Source organism: Hyperoodon ampullatus (genome assembly GCF_949752795.1).
Source record: "Hyperoodon ampullatus genome assembly, chromosome: 1".
NCBI lineage: Eukaryota > Metazoa > Chordata > Mammalia > Artiodactyla > Ziphiidae > Hyperoodon > Hyperoodon ampullatus.
In genome coordinates, this window is record NC_136914.1 from 103,651,875 (window position 1) to 103,672,621 (window position 20,747).

General features: G+C 33.1%; 1 protein-coding gene across 10 annotated transcripts in view; it reads right to left on the minus strand.

Annotated features, from left to right (window-relative positions):
* Positions 1-20,747, minus strand: part of EPHA5 (EPH receptor A5) — a gene marked incomplete at both ends in the record, with an annotated part of 319,089 nt that overhangs the window by 245,490 nt on the left and 52,852 nt on the right. For all 10 annotated transcript variants that reach the window (XM_079712446.1, XM_079712444.1, XM_079712445.1 and 7 more), the window contains one exon: positions 11,611-12,271. In XM_079712446.1, coding sequence (XP_079568572.1) covers positions 11,611-12,271 — 661 coding nt within the window. The remainder of the gene's footprint in view (positions 1-11,610; positions 12,272-20,747) is intronic.

The following is a 20,747-nucleotide window of genomic DNA, read 5'->3' on the forward strand; positions in this document are numbered from 1 at the left end:
TTATGAGATCATGAATAGCTTAGAATTAATAGTTTTATTTTTACAGCTAATTAATAATACACTTTCTAGAAAAAACTATACGGAGCTAGTGACTCCATGACTTCCTGCTTTATAATAATTGGCATGTCCTTCTGGACTAACATACAAACTAAATTTAAAGGCAATAAATTATACTGTTTAGGTGAGTAGTATAAACTGGATATATAAACAAATCAATTAAATAGATTGATACCTACAAATTAAGCTAAGCTTCTTATTAGTTGCTTAGATAGTTAGCTTTCTGTGCAACCCTCCAAAGTGGTTAAGCAGATTTTTCAAGGCTTATCCATACAGGAGGTGTACAACATAAATCTAAACATGTCTAGCAGAAAACATTTGATATATTAATTATAATAGAAATGTGGTCCTAAGAAGAATCAGTGTTTTTTATTCAGGATTATCATGGATGCTATATGTGATTACAAACTACAAATCAATTTGTGAGTAAGTGTGTTTATATACTGTTCAAAGTATAACAGTAGAATGGAGAATCTGAAGTTAAATATATGATTGTAATGCCAAGTCTAAAACGTGGTGGCTGTGTGATACTGGGCAGGTTAATCTTCTCCCTACTTCCAACACTTGAAAATCAACTTATCAGTTTACTGACGATCATAAAATTTGCAACTAATGTATTAAATCCTGATTAGCTAAAGTCAAGTCACAGGCTGTGCTAATATTTAAATATGTTACTCCCACCCCCCGAATTAAAGTTCTCTTTTTTCTGCAGAAAAGGATAATTTTGTTTTAGTTATTTTGTTGTAACAGAGAGCTTATGAAATACATCAAGATTTCCATCTGTATCATATCTCCATTTTTAGTACTATGAAAAAATATGATTATTCTTATTTCAATAAAGAGCATTAACATAGCACCTCTAAACTCCTGTCTTTTATTTTCTTTTATTCAGGATGAAATTATTTATTATAATTACACCAAGTTGGCTAATAACATGAAATTAAATTTTGTGGTATCATTTAGTATCCTTTATGCTAAAATTGTTTTAGACAAAACAGTATGACTACTAGTTTGTGTTTCCAAGTTTCATAAATGTTCCTTTTATACTCCTTTCTCAAAGCCAGGATGTCGTTTTCCCTAAATTAATTTTTTTAAATATTATTTTTTTGAAGAAGTTTGAGAGATTTTGATAAAAGAGTGTGGAAAGAATTTAAGGAAATGGAGGGATTTTTTTCTCTATGGTCTGTAAATCATTTTAATTCTAATGCTACTAGCAGAAGAAGAAAAGTAAAAGATAACTTTTTCTCTATTCATGTCAATGTTAAAATGTCAATTCTCATTTTAAAAAGTTACTTTACTTGACAAATGTTTCAGTTTAATTTTTTCAGCTATTAACTCTTTAATAAAATAAAACGTGTTGACTAAAACATAAATGAAATGTACTTTTCAAAAAATGAACTACTTTTTATTTCTGATAAAATGAATACCACTGAATTTTACATTTGGTGGGTGGAGAGTGTTTCAGACAGGGATGTATATATCCTTCACTAATTTTAGCTTCCTGTAGGTCAGCATTAATTTTTCAAAATTAAAACTTTTATGTTTGGGCATTGTATACTTAGGGAACTATAGACTTAAGTTTAGCATTTACTAGTTCACCCAAGTCTTCTGGTTCCAACAACATGAAGGTCTAAGAAAACCTGGAAACGCTGCAGGTACAAATACCTAGAAATTAAATTAAATAGAACAAAGTTTGGGGCTGATAAAGTTAATTCATATATTGGGACCCACAAAATTGAGGTCACCCCAGTGGCCCAGCATATGTCACAAATCTAAACCTAAATCAGCCTGCACTTAAGAGAAACCTAACATACACCAATCAGTATCCTCCAACTCAGTTTAGTTAGCCCACCTTACCCTAGAAAGTAGGACCTGCTAGCCTTGTAAGTAAATCCGGACCTCCTAGCCAATCATTCCCTGGTTCCGCATTGCCTCTTCTAAAGCTCTAAAAACCTCACTCTTTCCCAAAATCCCCTGGGAAGAGTGTCCCACTGCTGGTGAGGCACTGTACTCCCCCAGTCCATGGAATATTTTGAAAAAAGGGTATCAAACTTGTTACTAAATTGTTTTAGTTTTGACATTTAACAGGGCTCATTTTACTGTGTTTTGTTTTAATGCAGGGAAATTTTAAGACAGCAATATGTTTTATAAATCTGGGGATGGAAACCCACAGCGGGCAGAAAAAAAGAGGGAACCAAAGCATGGAGTGCTGCCTTTTAGAGCTGATCCTATCCTGCTTCTCTGCAGGACAGGAGAGCTGAGAATGGGTGTGGGAAACAGGAAGACCTGGATTTTAATGTCCCAGGGTCCAGGAGAAAAAGCCATAGTCTTGTCAAGTGGGGAGCCCTTCAGAGAGTCTGAAACCTTAAAAAACTGGCTGCACCCTCAAGGAGGCACTGGTTAATAGGAGGACGAGGAGAGGAGAATTTGTAGAGTTAGACAGAATAAGAAAAAATATTAATATGCTTATCATTTCTGTGTTGTTTATACAGTTTCTTTATATTTGGGTATAAAACAGAAGGTTGGCAGACTACAACCTATGGACCAAATCCTGCCTGTCACCTGTTTATGTAAATAAGCTTTTATTGGAATACAAAAAAAAAGAAGGCACTGGGTAAAACACTGCCCATGTTTACAAGGAGTGCCAAAGAGGCTTGTGGGAGGTGGGACCTCTTCGTGGAGGGAAGAAATCAGTCTTCAAGAATCAAAATTTGTGGCCTTCCCTGGATGAGGTTTTGGGGTATAAATTTACACAAGACACTAAAAGCCACCAAACCTTAATCCTAACTATCATAAGACTCCTTAATCTGGACTACACATTACAGTCACCTAGGGAGATTAAAAAAAAAAAACAAAAAACTGACACTCTGGCCAGCACCACACAATGGAATCAGAATCTCTTATAGGTGTGTCCAGCAACAATATGGTTTTAAATTATTAAAATTACTGTGTTGCACTATAAAAAATGTTGAGAAGAGAAGAATTAGATAAAAACTGGTCCCAATAATACCTCATCAGTAGGAGGAAAGCTTAAATCATGTGAAGAACTACAAGCCAATAAAAAAAGACAAGCACTCCAAAAATGTAATTCATAAATTGGAGTGATTAGGACATGGATGCCATTTGTACTTTTTTCTCTACCTTGCTGTGGTTTGATTTTTCCCCTAATTTGCCAATATTGTTTACTTATGATGATAGTAGAATGAATTGATAGTAAATATGAGATTCCAAAGTCAAGAAGCAGTTAGCAGAAATAAAAAAAGAAAAATTTCATTAGGTCTAATACAATCAAAAGTTATATACCATCTATATCAAAACAAGAAACATCTAGAGGGAAAGATAAATATATAATTAGTGTGTAATAGTCATGAAACAACATGGAGAGTGCAATATTTTGATATTTATTAAAGGGATTAAGATAAATACATTTCTTTCCCTTATGTAGTTACATGGTCCTAAAATTTATCTGTATTTCAGTTCCCTAATCTTTAAAGTAAAGAAAAAAGGAGGATTCACTCCAAGAGTCCTTTATATTAGTGCTTCTCAAACTTAGATGCACATAAAAAACACCAAGGGATCTCGCTAAAATGTAGATTCAAATTCAGTTTTTCTATGATGGGGCTTAAGATTCTGCAGTTCAGAAGCTCTCAGGTCATGCTGAAGTGGTTAGTCCATGCCCCGCTCCTGAAGTAGGCATACTTTAAATGCCTTTACAAGCTATCTCTGCAGGTGCATGTTGTATTATTTAACATTTCACATATGAGGAAAGTTGGGCTCAATCTGATTTTGTTTGTCCACAGTCACACAGCTACCAAACGGAAAAGTGAGAGTTGAACTGAGACCTGCATCACCTTAAAGCCCAAAGCTCTCTGTTTACTGCATACAAAATCTCCTGGTGATTTCAGGTCGATTTTGAGGTTTTAAGTCTACTTAATGATTTTATGCCATTGGTGGCTACTTTGTTTCATATCATTTGCATTCTTTTTTTAACTTTTTGCTCTTAAGAATCTGAGAACAGACACTGAGATATTTGCTGAATCACACTCAGTGAGTTTTCAAAATTAAATTTTCCTGTACACACTTTTCCCACGAGAGCTATACTGATTTATGTTATCAGACTTTGTGAAAATCCTTCTGCTACTATCGGAATAATAAAAAAAAGCAAACAATAAAACAGAAGGAGTACGTTGTGGTTTCCCAGTACATTTAAGTATCATGGATTTTAAATCACTTCTGAATATATCAATTCAGATATATGATGATATATAATAGCCTTTATCTTTATCATTAAACCTTTTTTCAGAGAATTATCTTTCTATATTAATTTATTTCTATATTTCTGTATTAATTTATATATTTCTATATTAATTTGTTATAATAAAAGTAGCCTATCCAATGCATATCATTTTAATACATGTTTTTTATCAGGAGATGTTTTGTAAAATATGAGACACTTGAAGATAAATATAATCATTAATTCTCCATCCATGTAATCATAATGGAGCTCAAGATAAGAAAAGCAAAAATTCCTTTGCACAGTAACAATATGGAATGTGCCACCATCATAATAAGACATTCTAGAGACTGACCCAAAGTAAAATGTACAAAGTAGCTATTACTATTACTGTAAATATGAGGCATAGTATTTATTTGTTACATTTATTCTAAACATGGCATAGGAAAGGGAGACTCAAGACTTTGCCTAATGTACCTTCTTTTATGAGTGAGAAAGTAGGAGTGCAAAATCAAGATCAAAAGCTTGTCTAGGAGGGATTATAGAGTGTTTGTTTCTGCTTCCTCTATTTCTTTTCCTTTATTGCCAAATCTCTCTCTCTCTCTCTCTCTCTTTTTTTTTTTTTTTTTTTTTTTTTACTGTGCACATATCCAGAAGATTCACTGGACCAATGAAACATTAAGTTCTTAAAAAAGAAAAGACTTTCATTCTTTCAACTGGTATAATAATTTACAAGCTGCCATCCACCACAGCAATACTACTCATAAATAAACTGAGTTGTTTCATATTTGATATGTATGTATTTGACCCTAGGTATTATTAGGAATTCTCTATCCTTAAGACAGTATAATATGTATATGAATAACCTCTTTTAGCCGGTAATTTCAGGGAGCAGCAACTCTTTTATTTCTCAGATTTTAATATGCAAAAACTTTTTAATATAATTTTAGAGAGAAAAGAGATATATACAAAATTGATTAATATACTATGATAGATCTCTGCACTGAAAGCTTCCATCTGCTTGTTAAGCTGTTTCCCATAGTCTTCATGTGGCTTTTTTTTTCACATCTGTGTTAAACATCACCTTTTCAGAGAAATTTTCTTACTACCCTTTTTTTGCACACTCACACTGCCAGTAACAATGCTTATAAACCGTAACTGTAGATGTGAGTGCATACGTATGTTTGTGAGCTATCTGTCTGCATTACTAGGATACAGGAATTGTATAGATAGACTACAGTGCCTAGTACAATAACTTAAAGGATGAGTGATCAATAATTTAAAGAATGAGTGATGATATCTAAGGAGAAAGCAAATCTCCTTTATAAAGTAGGTTCCTACATATTTACATAGTTTTGATCACCCAATAAATAAAAATGTAGGATTATCCTTTGATAAATGATTCTACTCAAGAATATACTCTCTAGTTTAAACAAATTAGAGAATTTTCTAAGCTGAAGCTACCCTGTATTTTCCAATGGACAGATACATATTCCTGTACATAATTTTATTTTTAATAAAATATCTAAGACATAGCTAATGTTTATTGAATAAGTACTGTTTTCTAGGCATTATTCTAAATACTTTTCTAAATACTTTTCTAAATATTCTAAATAATTTTCATATAATATCTCCTAGAATTGCTATGAGGTAGTTAGAGACGAGGAAAAAAAGGAATAAAGAGATTCAACAACTTGGCCGGGGATACAGCGCTGATAAATGACAGAGGTAGGATTTGAATCCAGGCATTCTGGCTCAGAATCTGCATGCTTAAAACACTAGAGTACATTGCGTCTCATCAGCAGCGTATTTCCTGATATCCTATATCACTTTATCCAAGTTAAAGTAGTCACATTTCAAAATGAATATGCATTTTAAGAAATGTACACTTCTTTCGTTCTGTAGAAAAATGTTCACTTTTGCAAAGGTAACCAGTCTATAAACATATTTAGCTTTAGCAGCACATCTGCTCACGTAGGCAGATGGAGTATATTTCAATCAGTGGTTCTCAATTAAGAGAGATTTTTGCCGCCAGGGGACATTGGCAATATATGGAGGCATTTTTGACTATGAAAATCAGGAGTGGAATATTAGAGGCCAAGGAAGCTGCTAAATATGCTATGGTGAACAGGACCACCCCTCCCCCCAAACAACTAGTTATCTGGCCCAAAATATCAATAGTATCAGTGTTGAAAAACGCTGATTTACCAAAAAAAAAAAAAAAAAAAGAAAAGAAAAAAGAAAAACAAAAAAATGCAGAGTATGCTCTAACATTTTAATGGAACTTATCTAAAATTATTCAAGGGAGGAGTTAAAAAGAAAAGAAAAATCTATTTTATTACTCTCATGTGTAATACCTGCAAATGAAATGAAATGACTTAACTACTTGATTGTCTTAGTGGCAGTTCACAGCAGTAGGTCACACACACACACATATACTCACACACCATTGACACTCTACTTTCATAATTGCCATCTTTTGTTAAAATTTTTAGATTAAAATTAGTTTCCTTCTGCTGCATAAAATGGCATACGAAACAGGACCAAAAGTTCAACCCCTTTGAAGTTTTTTGGTAATGTGCCTAATTAAAAATAACTAGGCTCTCCAATGCATAATTATATGAGCACCTAATACCCTAAATTTCCAGTCAATTTTGTTTCGAACATAAATATGCACCAGAAGTTTGAATGATCGACATACTACTCCCTGCAGTATCTGTACTGTTTCTGAATCAAGGCTCTTTCTTGAGCTCAGTATTTTCACTACATTTCCTTGCTGTGCAATCATCTCCCAGTTGGACAATTAATGTGCTTTTTCTCCACAGCCTTTGTCATGTGACACCCTCCCTTACCCTCTATTTGAGCATGCACCATATACCTTCTTCACTCTGACTGGTTTTGGCAGTGACCCACAATCTAAATCTCTTTCCTCCATTTGATATAAGTGAAACTATAATTATCTAGGGGTAATTTCAAATTACTAATTCATTCCACTAGCAACTGATGAAGATTAGTGGTCTTGCCTTGCATCTGAGTAAGTCAGCAACATAATCACAAGAGAACTCAGCAGGCAACATTTGATTCATGTGAACTCAATTACTTCTGTCAAACACATTCACTTCAATAAAAAGCAGAAACTTCCAAAATGGGTTTCTGCTAACAATTTTGTGCTCAAAAAAATTTCATTTGACTCTTAAGGGAAAAAAATAGTGTGAATTTCATCAGAAATAATAATAAATAACAAATATGGAAACATACTTCAATAAATGGATTTAATACATTATCAGTTCCTGAAAATAAAGAACATTTCAAGGAAATAAATTTGTATACTTAAGGCAGCTTATTATAGAAAATTCAGGGATATAAGTAAGCTTTAGAAAAATGAATTCACTCTATATTTTAAGGTAATACAATAGAAACCAGAGTACTTGCTTATCTTGTTAAAATCAGATTATTATGGAAAAGGTAGTCAAGTTCTCCTAAAGGAAGTTAAATATGAATTGCTAAATGGACAGGGACTCCTGAATCACTTCTTGGTTGTCTTCTGGATTGAAGCTGCCATATGTTAATAAGCTGCCTAGCATTCTGATTCCTTAAGGTTTAGTTGCTAAAAGCCTCTCGGTCAAGTCTATCATGCCCTGCATGCATATCAGGTCACGTGAACATGATCCAACAGCAACTACCTGGTCACTTCCTAGTACAGATTCAGTAAATCTTAACATATGACAATCATTACAACAGGTTTACTCAAACTTCACCATCTTATTACAGCCTTAATTAAATCCCAACATATTTTGATTATAAAAGAAAATGAGTTATTAAATGTAAATATGTAATAAGGCTATATTATAAACACTTTTCAACATGTGATGTTTCGAGGTCTACAAAAATCACTAAGATGACCTCTATAATAGTTAATGTATCATATGCCAATCATATATGATTTAATACCTGAAACTTGAAAATTTGGCCTGAGAATCTTAGGACTAAGTAAAGATTAATTTAAAAGACATATTTGTCCATTTTTATGACCAAGGATGTTTTCTAAAGATAAGTACAAAGGTAAGATAAACACAATTATTTATTTAAAATAAATAATTTTAAAACATAGTATTCTTTTATGACTTTGCTCATCCTATTTCCTCTTTTAAATTCATTTTCCTTACCTCTTGCCTTTTGATTTCTTTATCACTTCTTAAGATTACATACACCACTGCTGTAATCAAAGAGTATGTAGTCTAATGGGGGTGGGGAGTGAATTATTAATCAAATAATAAGTTAACAAATATGTGCAAAATCATAACTCTAAATGGTTTTATGAAGGAAAATATGTGAGTAAATAACAGAGGGGGATGACCTAGTCTTCAAGGATCAGGGCCAGCTTCCTTGAACAAGGAGTGTTGGAGCACAGATCTGAAGGATTAGTATGAGTTAATCAGGCATAAGGGAGGTAAAAGAATGTTTCAGGGGAAGGGAACAGAATCATAAAAGAACAAGTAATGAAAGTGAGCCTTTGAGAAACTAAAAGCGAGCCAGTGTGGGTAGTGCATAGTTTAAGATGTGTCTAGAGAGCTAACAGGAGCAAAGCCATGCAGGGCCTTAGGCTACTTTAAAAACTTTATTTTAAAGGAAACCATTGAAGAGTCTAAAGTAAGTGTGTTGGGACTAGGCAGGGACTGAGGAGGATGTGTGTGTGCAGCTACCAGATTTGCATTTTTGTAGAGATGATACACTCACATGGCTCAAAAACCAAAACTACATAAAAAGTCATTCATTATATTTAAAAATAAAGTTCCAACATGATATGCTTATAGATTGGAGGAAAAAGGAAACAGAAAGAAGTGGGTGATTCTATGAGATAATTGCATGGTAGTTTCTATAAATACTTTGGGATGGATTGAAAGTGGGATGTGGGTAAGAAGGAGACGTCAAGAATGATTCCTAGATTTCTGGCCTATCAAAGATAGCTCCAAAACATCAACATCCCTGCTTAAATGTTTGGGGACAGTATATCAAAACCATAGAATGAGTTAGAGTTATGGAGGAATTGTATATGATACACACACTTACACACATACATACATTTACATTTGCATGTACATATAATATATAGGTTTAAATACATATATTTATTTATGTGGGACTATCTGTGATGCCTTAATTCTCCAAAACAAACCTTCAACATTTATTCAATAAGATATGTTATTTATAGAATAAACATTTGAAATTCCTCCTAGACCAGTCACATATCATTTGTACATGGGAAAACACCAAGAGACACTATTCATATAGACTGCACTGTGTAGAACAACTTCTGGTGCTGTGTCTACAGCCTTCATGACCCACAGCCTTTGTTCCTCCTACCAGAGTAGGGTAATAAACACATTAAGACAGAATCCAGTTTATTGACGTTTCCTCCAAGGTAGCCTCTCCAGTTCGTCCCTCTTTCTCTCAGGTCTCTACTCCTCAATTAGTAAGAGTACGAGAATAGAAAGTTGCAGTAAATGCATGCACTAAAAAACATCCTGTCAGAACACTACTTCCCCAAGATGTTTTCATGATAAGCACCTGCATAATATTTTAAGCACAGCAACAATCAAAAATTATCCTCTAAATGCAGAGGTCCTTTATACTCTGTCGATATGGACAAAGACAAAAGTCACTGTGCTTGAACTAAAGCTACCACATAATAATTCATTAAAAGGATATAAACAAATAACCAAATCAAGCATGCTGCTTTTTAATAATAGTAAACAAATTCTTAGAAATAATAAGATTCATATTGTAAATATTTTAGGGAAAAGAATACAGTGTATTCAGTGGATCATATTTAACTCCCACTTCTGATTCTACAATTACATATATCTTCACCTTATACCAAGAAGGCTGCTCAAAAAGAAAAGTTAAGGTGTTAGTTAGAACTTTCCTTTAAATCCAAACCTAAATAAAATCTGATTCACTTCCTTGACAAACTTAAAAGCATATCTGAAAAATAATTTTGATTTAATAAAACTTTACATATACATATAAAGAAATAGAGAGTTGTAGATTACATGGAAAAATAATCATGCACTTTATGGTAGAGGGTGTACAAATATGAGTTGATGTTGAAAAAGGAAGTTTAAATATGGTGCAATGTGTTTCTAGAGAGAAATAATTAAGCAAAGTCAGTATGATTTACAGGAAATTTCCTAGTTTTGTTTCCCTGGATCTACGGTCAATCTACAGTCAGGCCTGAACAAACTTGAGCAAGTTTGATTCACATTATATACTGGATTTAGAAAAAAAAAAAAAATGCACCTGAAGCTACCAGTGGGATTAGGGAACTTCTTAACATTTGGTTTTCTCCTCAGTTAATACACATTATCTCTCATTACCCATTTGGCATGTACACATCATGGTGAAAACAAGTTCAGGTTCATAAGGATGGATTTTTTCTCTTTTAAGGAAAACGTGTTTTCTTCTTCATAAGCTGTTCTTCACTTTGCATAAAGTACTATCCTGTTCCAAAAAGCTATTGATAAAGATCCAAGTTTAAAAGGGCAACTCACCACACTGCAGGCAAAATGAGGGTATTTTCAGATGAAGAAGGAGGCATGCATGATCAAGTTTCAATTTAAAAGAAAAATTAAAACAAAAAAATTTCCAAGTGCAAATTGCTTTGAAATGACCTTTGTGTATTGGCTCTATCTCCAAACAGTTATTTTCTTAGGTTCTACTTATTGTGTATTTAAAATTGACCTGAAAATTCTTAAAAGCAAGCATGTAATAGTCATTATATGTAGACAACACAGTAAAATATGTCCTGTCACCTTACACATATTTTCCAATGAAGTTCATGTGGCTGAACTTATATCTGAAGAAATTTTAAAGGCAGTTAAAAACATGCCAAAACAAGTCTCATTGAAGGTTTACATTTGAATTTCATATAATGAGTAAAGAGTACTCTTTTCTCTTCATGGAGATAAAATAGCAATAAAGTAGCAGACACTAATCATACAAAGAAAGTTATATACAAAGAAATAATCCCTTGATCTGAGCTGTCCAAAAATAAAACTTCTGAAAGCAAAATGAATATGGAATATTACTCTGCAAGTAAGACACTCTCTGAGAATTATGTATATCCAATAAAATATTACATTAAATCTTTCATCACTGCCAGAAGTTTTAAAATTCTGAGAAGAAATCAAACTTGAAGAGAAATAATCTCCATAAATTAGCAAAGTAAAATGTCGTTTGCTCATAATCACTGGAAGAAATACATATACATGATCCAACTGAAGCAGACAACCCCTGCAGATCCACAGGTAAACTCTTACCTTGACAGGTGCCGTTTTTCTCTTCATATCCTGCCTTGCACATGCATTTCCCGATGGGCACCAGCCATTCCCCTTCAGCACTGCAGTGCATTTTGGGTGGTTCATCTGTCACAGAATGGTTGACACAGGAGCCCGACACTTCAAGCAACTGTGAAGAATCAGCTCCAGTGATTGTGTCAGGGAAGACAGCCAAGTGTCGTACCACAGAAGGGCATTTTTTATAGTATACACGAACGGAAACGAGGGCAATGCAAGCACCCACATCTTGAAAAGCGAGATAAAATCCCTTTTTGCTTAGAGGTCCTACGTCTCTGACCTCTGTATTCAGTTTCATGACACGGTCACCAAGATCAAGTTCTGTAAAGCTTTCATCGGCAGCAATGGTATCAATTTTAATGTACTGGTTTTCCTTGATGTTTCTCCCATTCTCATCTGACTCAAAGTAATACATGTTAAAAGTTTCCTTACAGGTCCCCAGCCCTCCAGGAAGACTGTTGCAGTCCCGCAGAGTAAACTTGAGTTCTATGAAAATTCTGGAAGCACCTTCGTTGGAGATCCAACTGGTCAAAAGCCAGTTATTTTGATTCTGTTCCATAACTTTGCATACTTGGTATGTGTGGATAGGGGCATAATTTTCATCAACTTCACCAATCTCTTCCCACTGTGTAATATAATAGAAGGACAAAAAAAAAAAAATAAATAAAAGACAATTAGAAAATAACCAGCAAAAATAGTCAAAGAAAACTAATTCAGATGTAAAATTTCTGCTTCCTCAATATACAGTATTGAGAGAAGGAGCTATAACGTGAAAATTTTTTAAAATTATTTCCCTTTCTAAATTAAGTAAATAAAGTATTAGTCATTGTCTCCAATGTAACTCAAGCATGAAGACATGTGAATGATATTCCCCAGAAAAAATCATGTATTTCAGAGTAATAGTAAAAAAAAAAAAAAAAAAAAAAAATCAATATGGATGTGACTAACAAGAAGCAGTGAAAGGCAAGTATATATATTTGGAATAAAGTTTGAAAGAAAAAGCGTAGATAAAGTTTGAAAGAAAAAAGGAAGTACAAATTTTTAAAAAATGACAATGAGGAAAAAAGCAGTAAATGTGGAAAAGAAGGGATAAAAATGTAACATGAATCCACATTTATTTAACCCTGGCATGTGACAAATAACACAACAATGTTATAAAACTTGAAAGAAAATTCATTAGTTTAAAATTAATAATAAATGTTTATTTCATTGAACCAATCTGGTTAGGAATCTTTTACAATTGGATAACTAAGTGTTTAGTCATACATTTATTCACAAATATAAACCTAGAGACAGACAGAAAATAGAGATAAAAATTATAGATTAGTAATACTGAGAGCCTTCTCATCTCAAATGCTGAGATTTTTTTGTTATACATAACCTGGGAATGCATTATTCTTTCTTACCAAAGCATTATTTTATGCACAATGACCTTAGAAGTTCTGAATATACACAGGATTTAGAAAAATTAAGTATGATTTATATAGCTTCCAAAATACTATTTAGCCAAAGAAGAGGTCTAAACCTATCTCTTTCCTAGTAAAATACTATGGTTTTGAGAATGTCAATGCACGATACCAGTTTCTAAACAGTGTAAAACCAGATTTTTCTTCTTCAGAAAGGTTATTATAACAAGAAATATTTAAAACCTGTCTACAATCTGTGTGAATAAAACTACCTATAGTTTTGTTTTAAATCTTTAAAAATTGTCCTGAAACACACAGAGCAAAGAAACCATACATACTGGCTTTCAATAAATCCAGAATGTGATTTCAGACATTAAGTATTAACTTCACAGAGCCTCATTTAGTTAGACATGAAATTAAATGGAGCATTATTTTTTGATTCTGTTGAAATGACAAAGATATGAAAATGTGGCATCACAAGGGATGCACATAAATCGTATACCTCAGATGGCCCCTCTCAGAGTTTTAGCTGCCATCAGACAGACAGAAGTAAAAGGTGTTAATGAGGGAAAACTTCTGAGCTCCTTAAAATCAGAGAGACATCAAGGTTGTATCTTACCTAACAACTTTCATATTAGGGTGTTAAATGAAACCTTCGTTCATTCGTTTAATCTCACTTTTGTCCTCTCTCAAAATTTATCTAAATTGTACTTAACCTCTGATTTTCTAAACCAGATTTCTCTCTCATTAAACTGCTTACAGTTTCTTCCTGAAGCCATCCAGGTATCAATATGTTTATTATAAATGCTTAATGAATGTCATGATTAATATTTAATGGAAACAAGCACCTCTGCTAACCAAATGAAAACAACAAAAATGAACAACCTACTGTAAGAAGATTAATTAAATGTATTTTCTTTGCATTAGTAACTTGGAAAAGAACATCAAAAAACTCTTCTCTGAAAAAGGAAAACCAAAATGCTACATTACCTCTGTTTTAGATTCTCTTATTTTTTAATAGTCCTCCAATGCAAAATACAAACATATTTCAAATCCTTGGCCTTAAATCATTTATAGAAGACTCATTTCTGCATCACATATTCCAATAGGATCCTGCTAGCAAGTCAAAGGAACTGGACAAGTAAAAGGAATTGGAATAGCAGCATCTTCCAAGATTATAAGGCAAGCAATTCACAGTCTTTGTACAAAGTCCAAGGTACCACAAATATTATTAAAAATGCAAGCCAAGCAGCACTTGACAAGACAGCTTAATAGTTACTGCTTCGGGTGATAATTTCAAAGTATGTGCATAGTCATATTACTTCTCTGAATATTCTCAATTAAGAAGAGGAAAAACTGTAATTTTCTTTGATGTTAGGATTTATCATGGTGGGATTTTATTTATTTTTCTTTTCAAGTGTCCAAAATATAAATGAAGGCTCACATTTTCTATTTTTAATGCATGAATAGGAGGACTTTAATTTAAATAATTATGGCTATAAGCCATTCAGAGAATCAGAAAGGTAATATATACACATTTCCAATAAACATCTGCTCCTATTTAGACAAATACACTAAGAAAGAAGCAAAAATATTTCATTTATTTTTGATAGACCAGCTGAAATAAAACGTTGAATTCTTCAAAGTTTTCTTCCCTTTTAGTACAAAGGAGACATCCTGCTGTCCTCAGCAAATATCTTATTTACAAAGAAGAAACAAGGAGATGAACAGAAAGTAATACTCATCAAGAACTTAAGATCACAGCAGGTATATTCCTAGATGCTTTTGCAAATGTCTTGTCAAGGAGATTACTGTAATTTAATGAAGGACACAGACAGAAAACACAATATTTTCAGTTTAATTTTGTTGGAATTCCTATGATCCCATGGTTTAATAAAATATCTGCTGACTACTACAAGTGAGGTGCCTAGACATTTTGGAGGCATGGTCACTGAACATAATATGGTTGGTGTAGCTCTGTTCTTCAGGTCTGGCTATGCCTCAAGACCTACCCTCTGAGCCCAGGCTTTTTCTTTGTGCTTGTTTCCCCCTCATTCCTATTTCTTTGCCTTAATATTAAAGAATTGGTTACACACTCAGCTTGGGCTTTCTTGATTTCTCTCTCAAATGCTTGGGCTTGCTCCTTTTCCCACTGGCCACTGAGAACTCCAAGTCAGTTGCATTCTAATCCCATGCCTGGCCAGGCATCACAAGTCAGCCACATTCATCAGAGAAGTGCAAAATAAAAAAGACTTATTCTCATATTCATATGTGTATCATGGTGTTACCCACTTATCCTACCCAAAGCCATTAAGAACTATTTTCTCCCTGCCTGCCTCTCATTGCCCTATTAGGTTTCTTGCCCCAAGCTCCTATGGCCTCTTATCTTGTTAGCATTGATTTCATTTTCAATCCCCTAGCCTATACATCACTTCTTTTGTTTTCACAACTTAAAACACTGATTCAGGAGACACAGCCTAAAGTAAAATCTCCCCTTACATTGTGTCCCCAAATACACATAAGTATCATCAAGTGAACGGAGTCAATTTTGACCTTTCAAGTTATGGGGGTGCCTATTATCTAGTTCTGTTTTCATTATTATGCATCTATACAGAGATTAATTTATTAAGGCTAAAGTACAGTGGTCAGAAACTTTGTAGTAGAGGCCTGCATATAATTAGTTGACTGGTCTTGTGCTGAGGAAAGATTATCAGCCTGAAGCTCTAGAATTAGTCTCAGGTCTTACAGTATCTAGATGTATAAACGAAGACTTAACCGCTGGCATACTGATTACCATAATCTCAAGTGAGAACTGAAACTCTCTATCCCAGTCACCTAATATCCAGTATAAAACATCAGAAGTGGCCTTAAAAGACCTGGTCCTATTGTTCATTTTAGAAATGAGAAAACCAAAGACCAGATTTTCCCAAGCTCACAAAATACCACCCTGATGCCATCTGAGCATCCTCTCTGCCTGTCTGTACCTCTGCCTTCTTATTAGCATGTTTCTGTCCTTGAAGTCTGGGTTTGCATGTGGGATTCCTTGATTCACTGCATTGATTGCTACTCCACTCTGTTGATACTAAATTCACATTTTTTTTCAGACATGATGTAACCATGAATAATAATTCTTTCTTTTTCTTTCTTTCTTTTTCTTTCTTTTCTCTTTCTTTCTTTCTTTCTCTCTCTCTTTCTCTCTCTTTCTTTCTTTCTTTCTTTCTCTCTCTCTCTCTCTCTTTCTTTCTCTCTCTCTCTCTCTTTCTTTCTTCTCTTTCTCTCTCTCTCTCTTTCCCTATATATAACTTAATACTCTAAACATGGATATGAAGGTAAAGAAAATTTTCTTTTTTCTCTACTATACCTCAGAGTCTGACACCACAGGACACAGAGTAGGGCACTCAGTTAATATTTTATAATGAATGAATAAATATCAAACACATACATATCCCTCCTAAGTCCAGAGATATATGTTAATATGAAATCTGAAATAATTCAAACATGGTAAATAAATGACTTTATGATTTGCCTTTTGCTTTTGTTTGAAGAAAAATAAATTTTGTAAATTGTCTGAACTTTATATATTCAAATAAAGGAAAGTTTATGTTTATATTTTTGAAAATTAGTCTTCAGTAAAAACCTCTAGAAAATTTATTTTAAGACATTTGCTTATTCCAATCATACAATTATTTTTAGTTTAGTTTTGCATATTAACCTACAGAACTCTTTTTCTTTAGCATTACGTTTTCCCAGTTATAACTTACAGCTTAGTTTTGATATGTTAGATATTTTTAGATATTTTTTAGCATGAAATGTTTTAACATATCACTTTCTATTTTTCACTCACTAGCCTTCTTCAACATTCGATACAAATTAAAATCCCAGGATGTAGTATATCAGTTAGTGGCACTATACCTTCTTCCCTATTTCAGTCAAACAACATTAGGACCATCTTAATGATTTTCTTCGGCAGAGCGATGTTAAAATATAGCTAGGAATCAACTGCTCCCAGCTTTACTCTGAAATGTCCAAAGCATAACTTTGTAACAAACCTTGTTTACCACATAAATGCTTCTTTGAATATAGGGATAACTGTCCATTATACTTTAATATCACAATATTTTGTATAATGCATTTTTAAATGCTCCAAAAGAAACTAATTCTAGGCCTCTCATTTTATTCAAAATATTGTTAGATATCATTTATTTTTTATTTTCTTTGTGTGTGTGTAGCGTGTTTGCTAAATTCACTGAAGATATCCTGACCTCAAATTACTAATTAACTGTTGTTCTTAAAACCGTAGTACCTCTCCATGATCTTAGAAATTGCCTGGGAAAGAGTTTAACTATGTGCTCAAATTCGGAAGTTGGGCATTTTACCCATTTTAACTAGTGAGCAAAACATTTCAATTGCTAACGCATCATATGTTTACCTAAAGTATAGAATTTCTGGAAGCTTCCTGCTCTTGCAAAGATCAAATGAAATACAATATAAAAAATCAGAAACTTCAAACACACCAAAGATCTTTTGTTTTTTCTTTCTATTAATGTCCAGTTTTTTATATTAATTTATATTTTTAATATCAGATTTTTAGTTTCATTATTTCATTTTTTTCAATTTTGCTACACTGATTAAAATTAGGTAAAATATACTCAAATAAGAACCTAAATGAATTGCCTATTTTCTCATTTTTCCCAGGTGCATGATAAACTATTACAAATATTCTTCCCCATAACACTCTATAAGACTTGCTATGTTTACATAAAATCATTATGTTTTTTCTCCCTGTTGGATGTACAGTTGAGCTCATTTGTCTGTGTGTGCATGCAGAAGTTTGCCATTATCTAATACATTCAATCCGGGACAATTCCTCTGAGAGAAAATAAACCAGAAAAATCCTCAAAGAATAAGTGACTTAGGAACATGATTAATGGCAGAAAAAGTGAGGAATCCTATTATTGTTGGGGCAGACTTTTTTGTTTGTTCTTACTACCTTTGATGTGTTACTGTCCATTAGAGTCATTCCTCATTAGAAATAAATACTGTATTATTTAGTCTAGTCCACCTGCTTGTCCAGTGGCTGCCCAAATGCTTAAACAGTGAGAGTCAAGTAGAAGACCAAACTTTACCTTGGATCATAATGCTTTGAAAGAAATTTTATTGTAATTCAAAGGTAATCATGGAATGTGTGAAAAACCTCAAGACTATAATACAATACAGGAAGAATAGGTCCAAGCTACAGCTAGTCAACCCACATTTGAGAAGATTAATTTTCTCGTTACACACTATATGCGTGACATAATCATACAGAAAACAGCCACATCATTTTGCAGAGGAGTAAACTGAGATCCAGAGAGATTGATACACTAATTAATGCCAAATTAATGTCTAAGATCGGAAGTCCCTGATATTAATTAACGTTTGCTCCTTTTGAAGGGTTAAAATTTTAATTCATAAAATATACTGGAACATGAGGTCATTTTAACCAACAAAGAGAAAATGTTTCATTACCTAATGAACTAGGTATTTATGTTTCAAAAGATAAAATTGTGGGCCTTTCTTGTAGAATTCTAGCACCCATCCTTCCTTGGTCAGTTTACTGACTTTTTGATCAAGACCACACAAGTCCATTGAGCAAGATATGTAGCTCAGTTTTTATGCGCAACCACAAGGCAAAATGGTTTAAAAAGAAAGAAATATGTAGTAGTAGTTTCTGTTTCAGAAATTCAATCTCTTTAATAGCTATGTATTTTTAGTAAAATAAATATGACAAAATGTATCAACTTTCAGCAAAAATCATTTGAATTAATAATCTTGTTACATTTCCTCAATAGTATGTTAGTGGAAAAAAGGATTTCATCAAATACGAGCTGTTTAAAGCATCTTTAAAATTCATGAGTATGATGTAGCAATATTGCTAGAAATGAGTCAATTAATTTTCTATGTATGAAATAAAGCTGAAGTCAATTACTTTATTGCCCATAGAATAGTACAAGTATTTATGGGCTCAAATTCAATTTGTGAAACGAAATCACTTGAGAAATATAGAGATGAAAACTTTCAAGTTTATATGAGTACTTTCACAGGGAAATTTGTAGACAATTGAGCATCTGCTTACAACACTAAATATGAATGGTAAAGAGGAGATTTTTTTCACCTGGAGAAACAATTCATATTTTTTTCTTTAATGTATTTTTTTTTTCAAAAAGGAAAGAAAGAAGAAATATGGATTCTTTCTTCATTTATTCTTTAAAAAATATCCAAGTGCACAAGAAATGACTTAGAGTCTGGAAAAATCAAAAGTACATTAGTAAAATATTGACAGAGAAGTTTACGATTTAAACAAAAAGGTATTTCTTAGAAAAATATTGTAATGAACATAATTGAAAAACAAAAAAGAAAATGTACATATAATGACTGCTTATATATTTGTTGTTATTCCACTTTTAAGAAGGTATATATTAAACAGTTTCACATTACATAAAATGTTAAAATATATCATGAAGACTTCAAGTTTTATTTGGCTTTTTCCTGAAAAGTTTACTTAGGAAAACAAATTCAAACATCAACTTGTCAATAATAATTTTAAAAGGCAGACAAGCTAAGTGAATAGGTATGTCTGAATTTAACAAATTAATAAAATGAATTAAAATCTTAAATGATCTCATCAGTGTTTAATCAAAAAGCAGTCCCATTAAATATGACAAGTTATCTAGTTTGTCAGTAATTTTGTGCCATGAACTAAAATTTTTTTTTTTTTTTTTTTTTTTGCGGTACGCGGGCCTCTCACTGCCGTGGTCTCTCCCGTTGCGGAGCACAGGCTCCGGATGCGCAGGCTCAGCGGCCATGGCTCACGGGCCCAGCCGCTCCGCGGCATATGGGATCCTCCCAGACCGGGGCACGAACCCGTATCCCCTGCATCGGCAGGCGGACTCTCAACCACTGCGCCACCAGGGAGGCCCCATGAACTAAAATTTTAAAAGTCGCAGCTAAAAATAGATTTATAAACCACTGATCTAGTTTAGTTCCATTTTATACAATATATTGAGACACCTCCATTTTTATGCGATAGTAGCTTACCACTGTATATTTTCTATCGTGTTATACCAAGAGGTAGGCAGTCCAACATTTGATAACTTGTAAAACTGTGGTAATACAGATAATCTTTTGTGTACGATTACAAAAATTCACATAGTCTGTGAGTTTATATCTTTCTAAAGAGATGACTGTGATCTCAATTACATACTTGCATAAGTAAAAGCACAGATTTACCACAGAGATTTTAAGATTTAATGAGTCATATGCTTCTATGTTTCAGGGTTTCACAGTGCACACACACACACACACACACATACACTCACAATGAAGAATTATTTCATGACAGTATTATAGGATGCTAGAAATGGTCCTCCGAGTGTTATTTAAATATACATGTTCTCAATAACACTTTAAAATTTTAGAGTGACATTACCACTGTCTTTAATATAAATACTGTCCTATTATAAATAGCTAAGAATTATGTGGAGAAGCCTTCTTCTCAAAGCAATATGAAAGTTTCAGTAAATGAGGAAAACAACTATTTCACTTGGGATTCAATTTAATGAAAATAAAGTAGATTAATCTCTGGTGCTAACCTCTGGTGCACTTAACATTTCAGGCAAAATAGATACAATTATACACTTGCCATTCTGGCAAAAA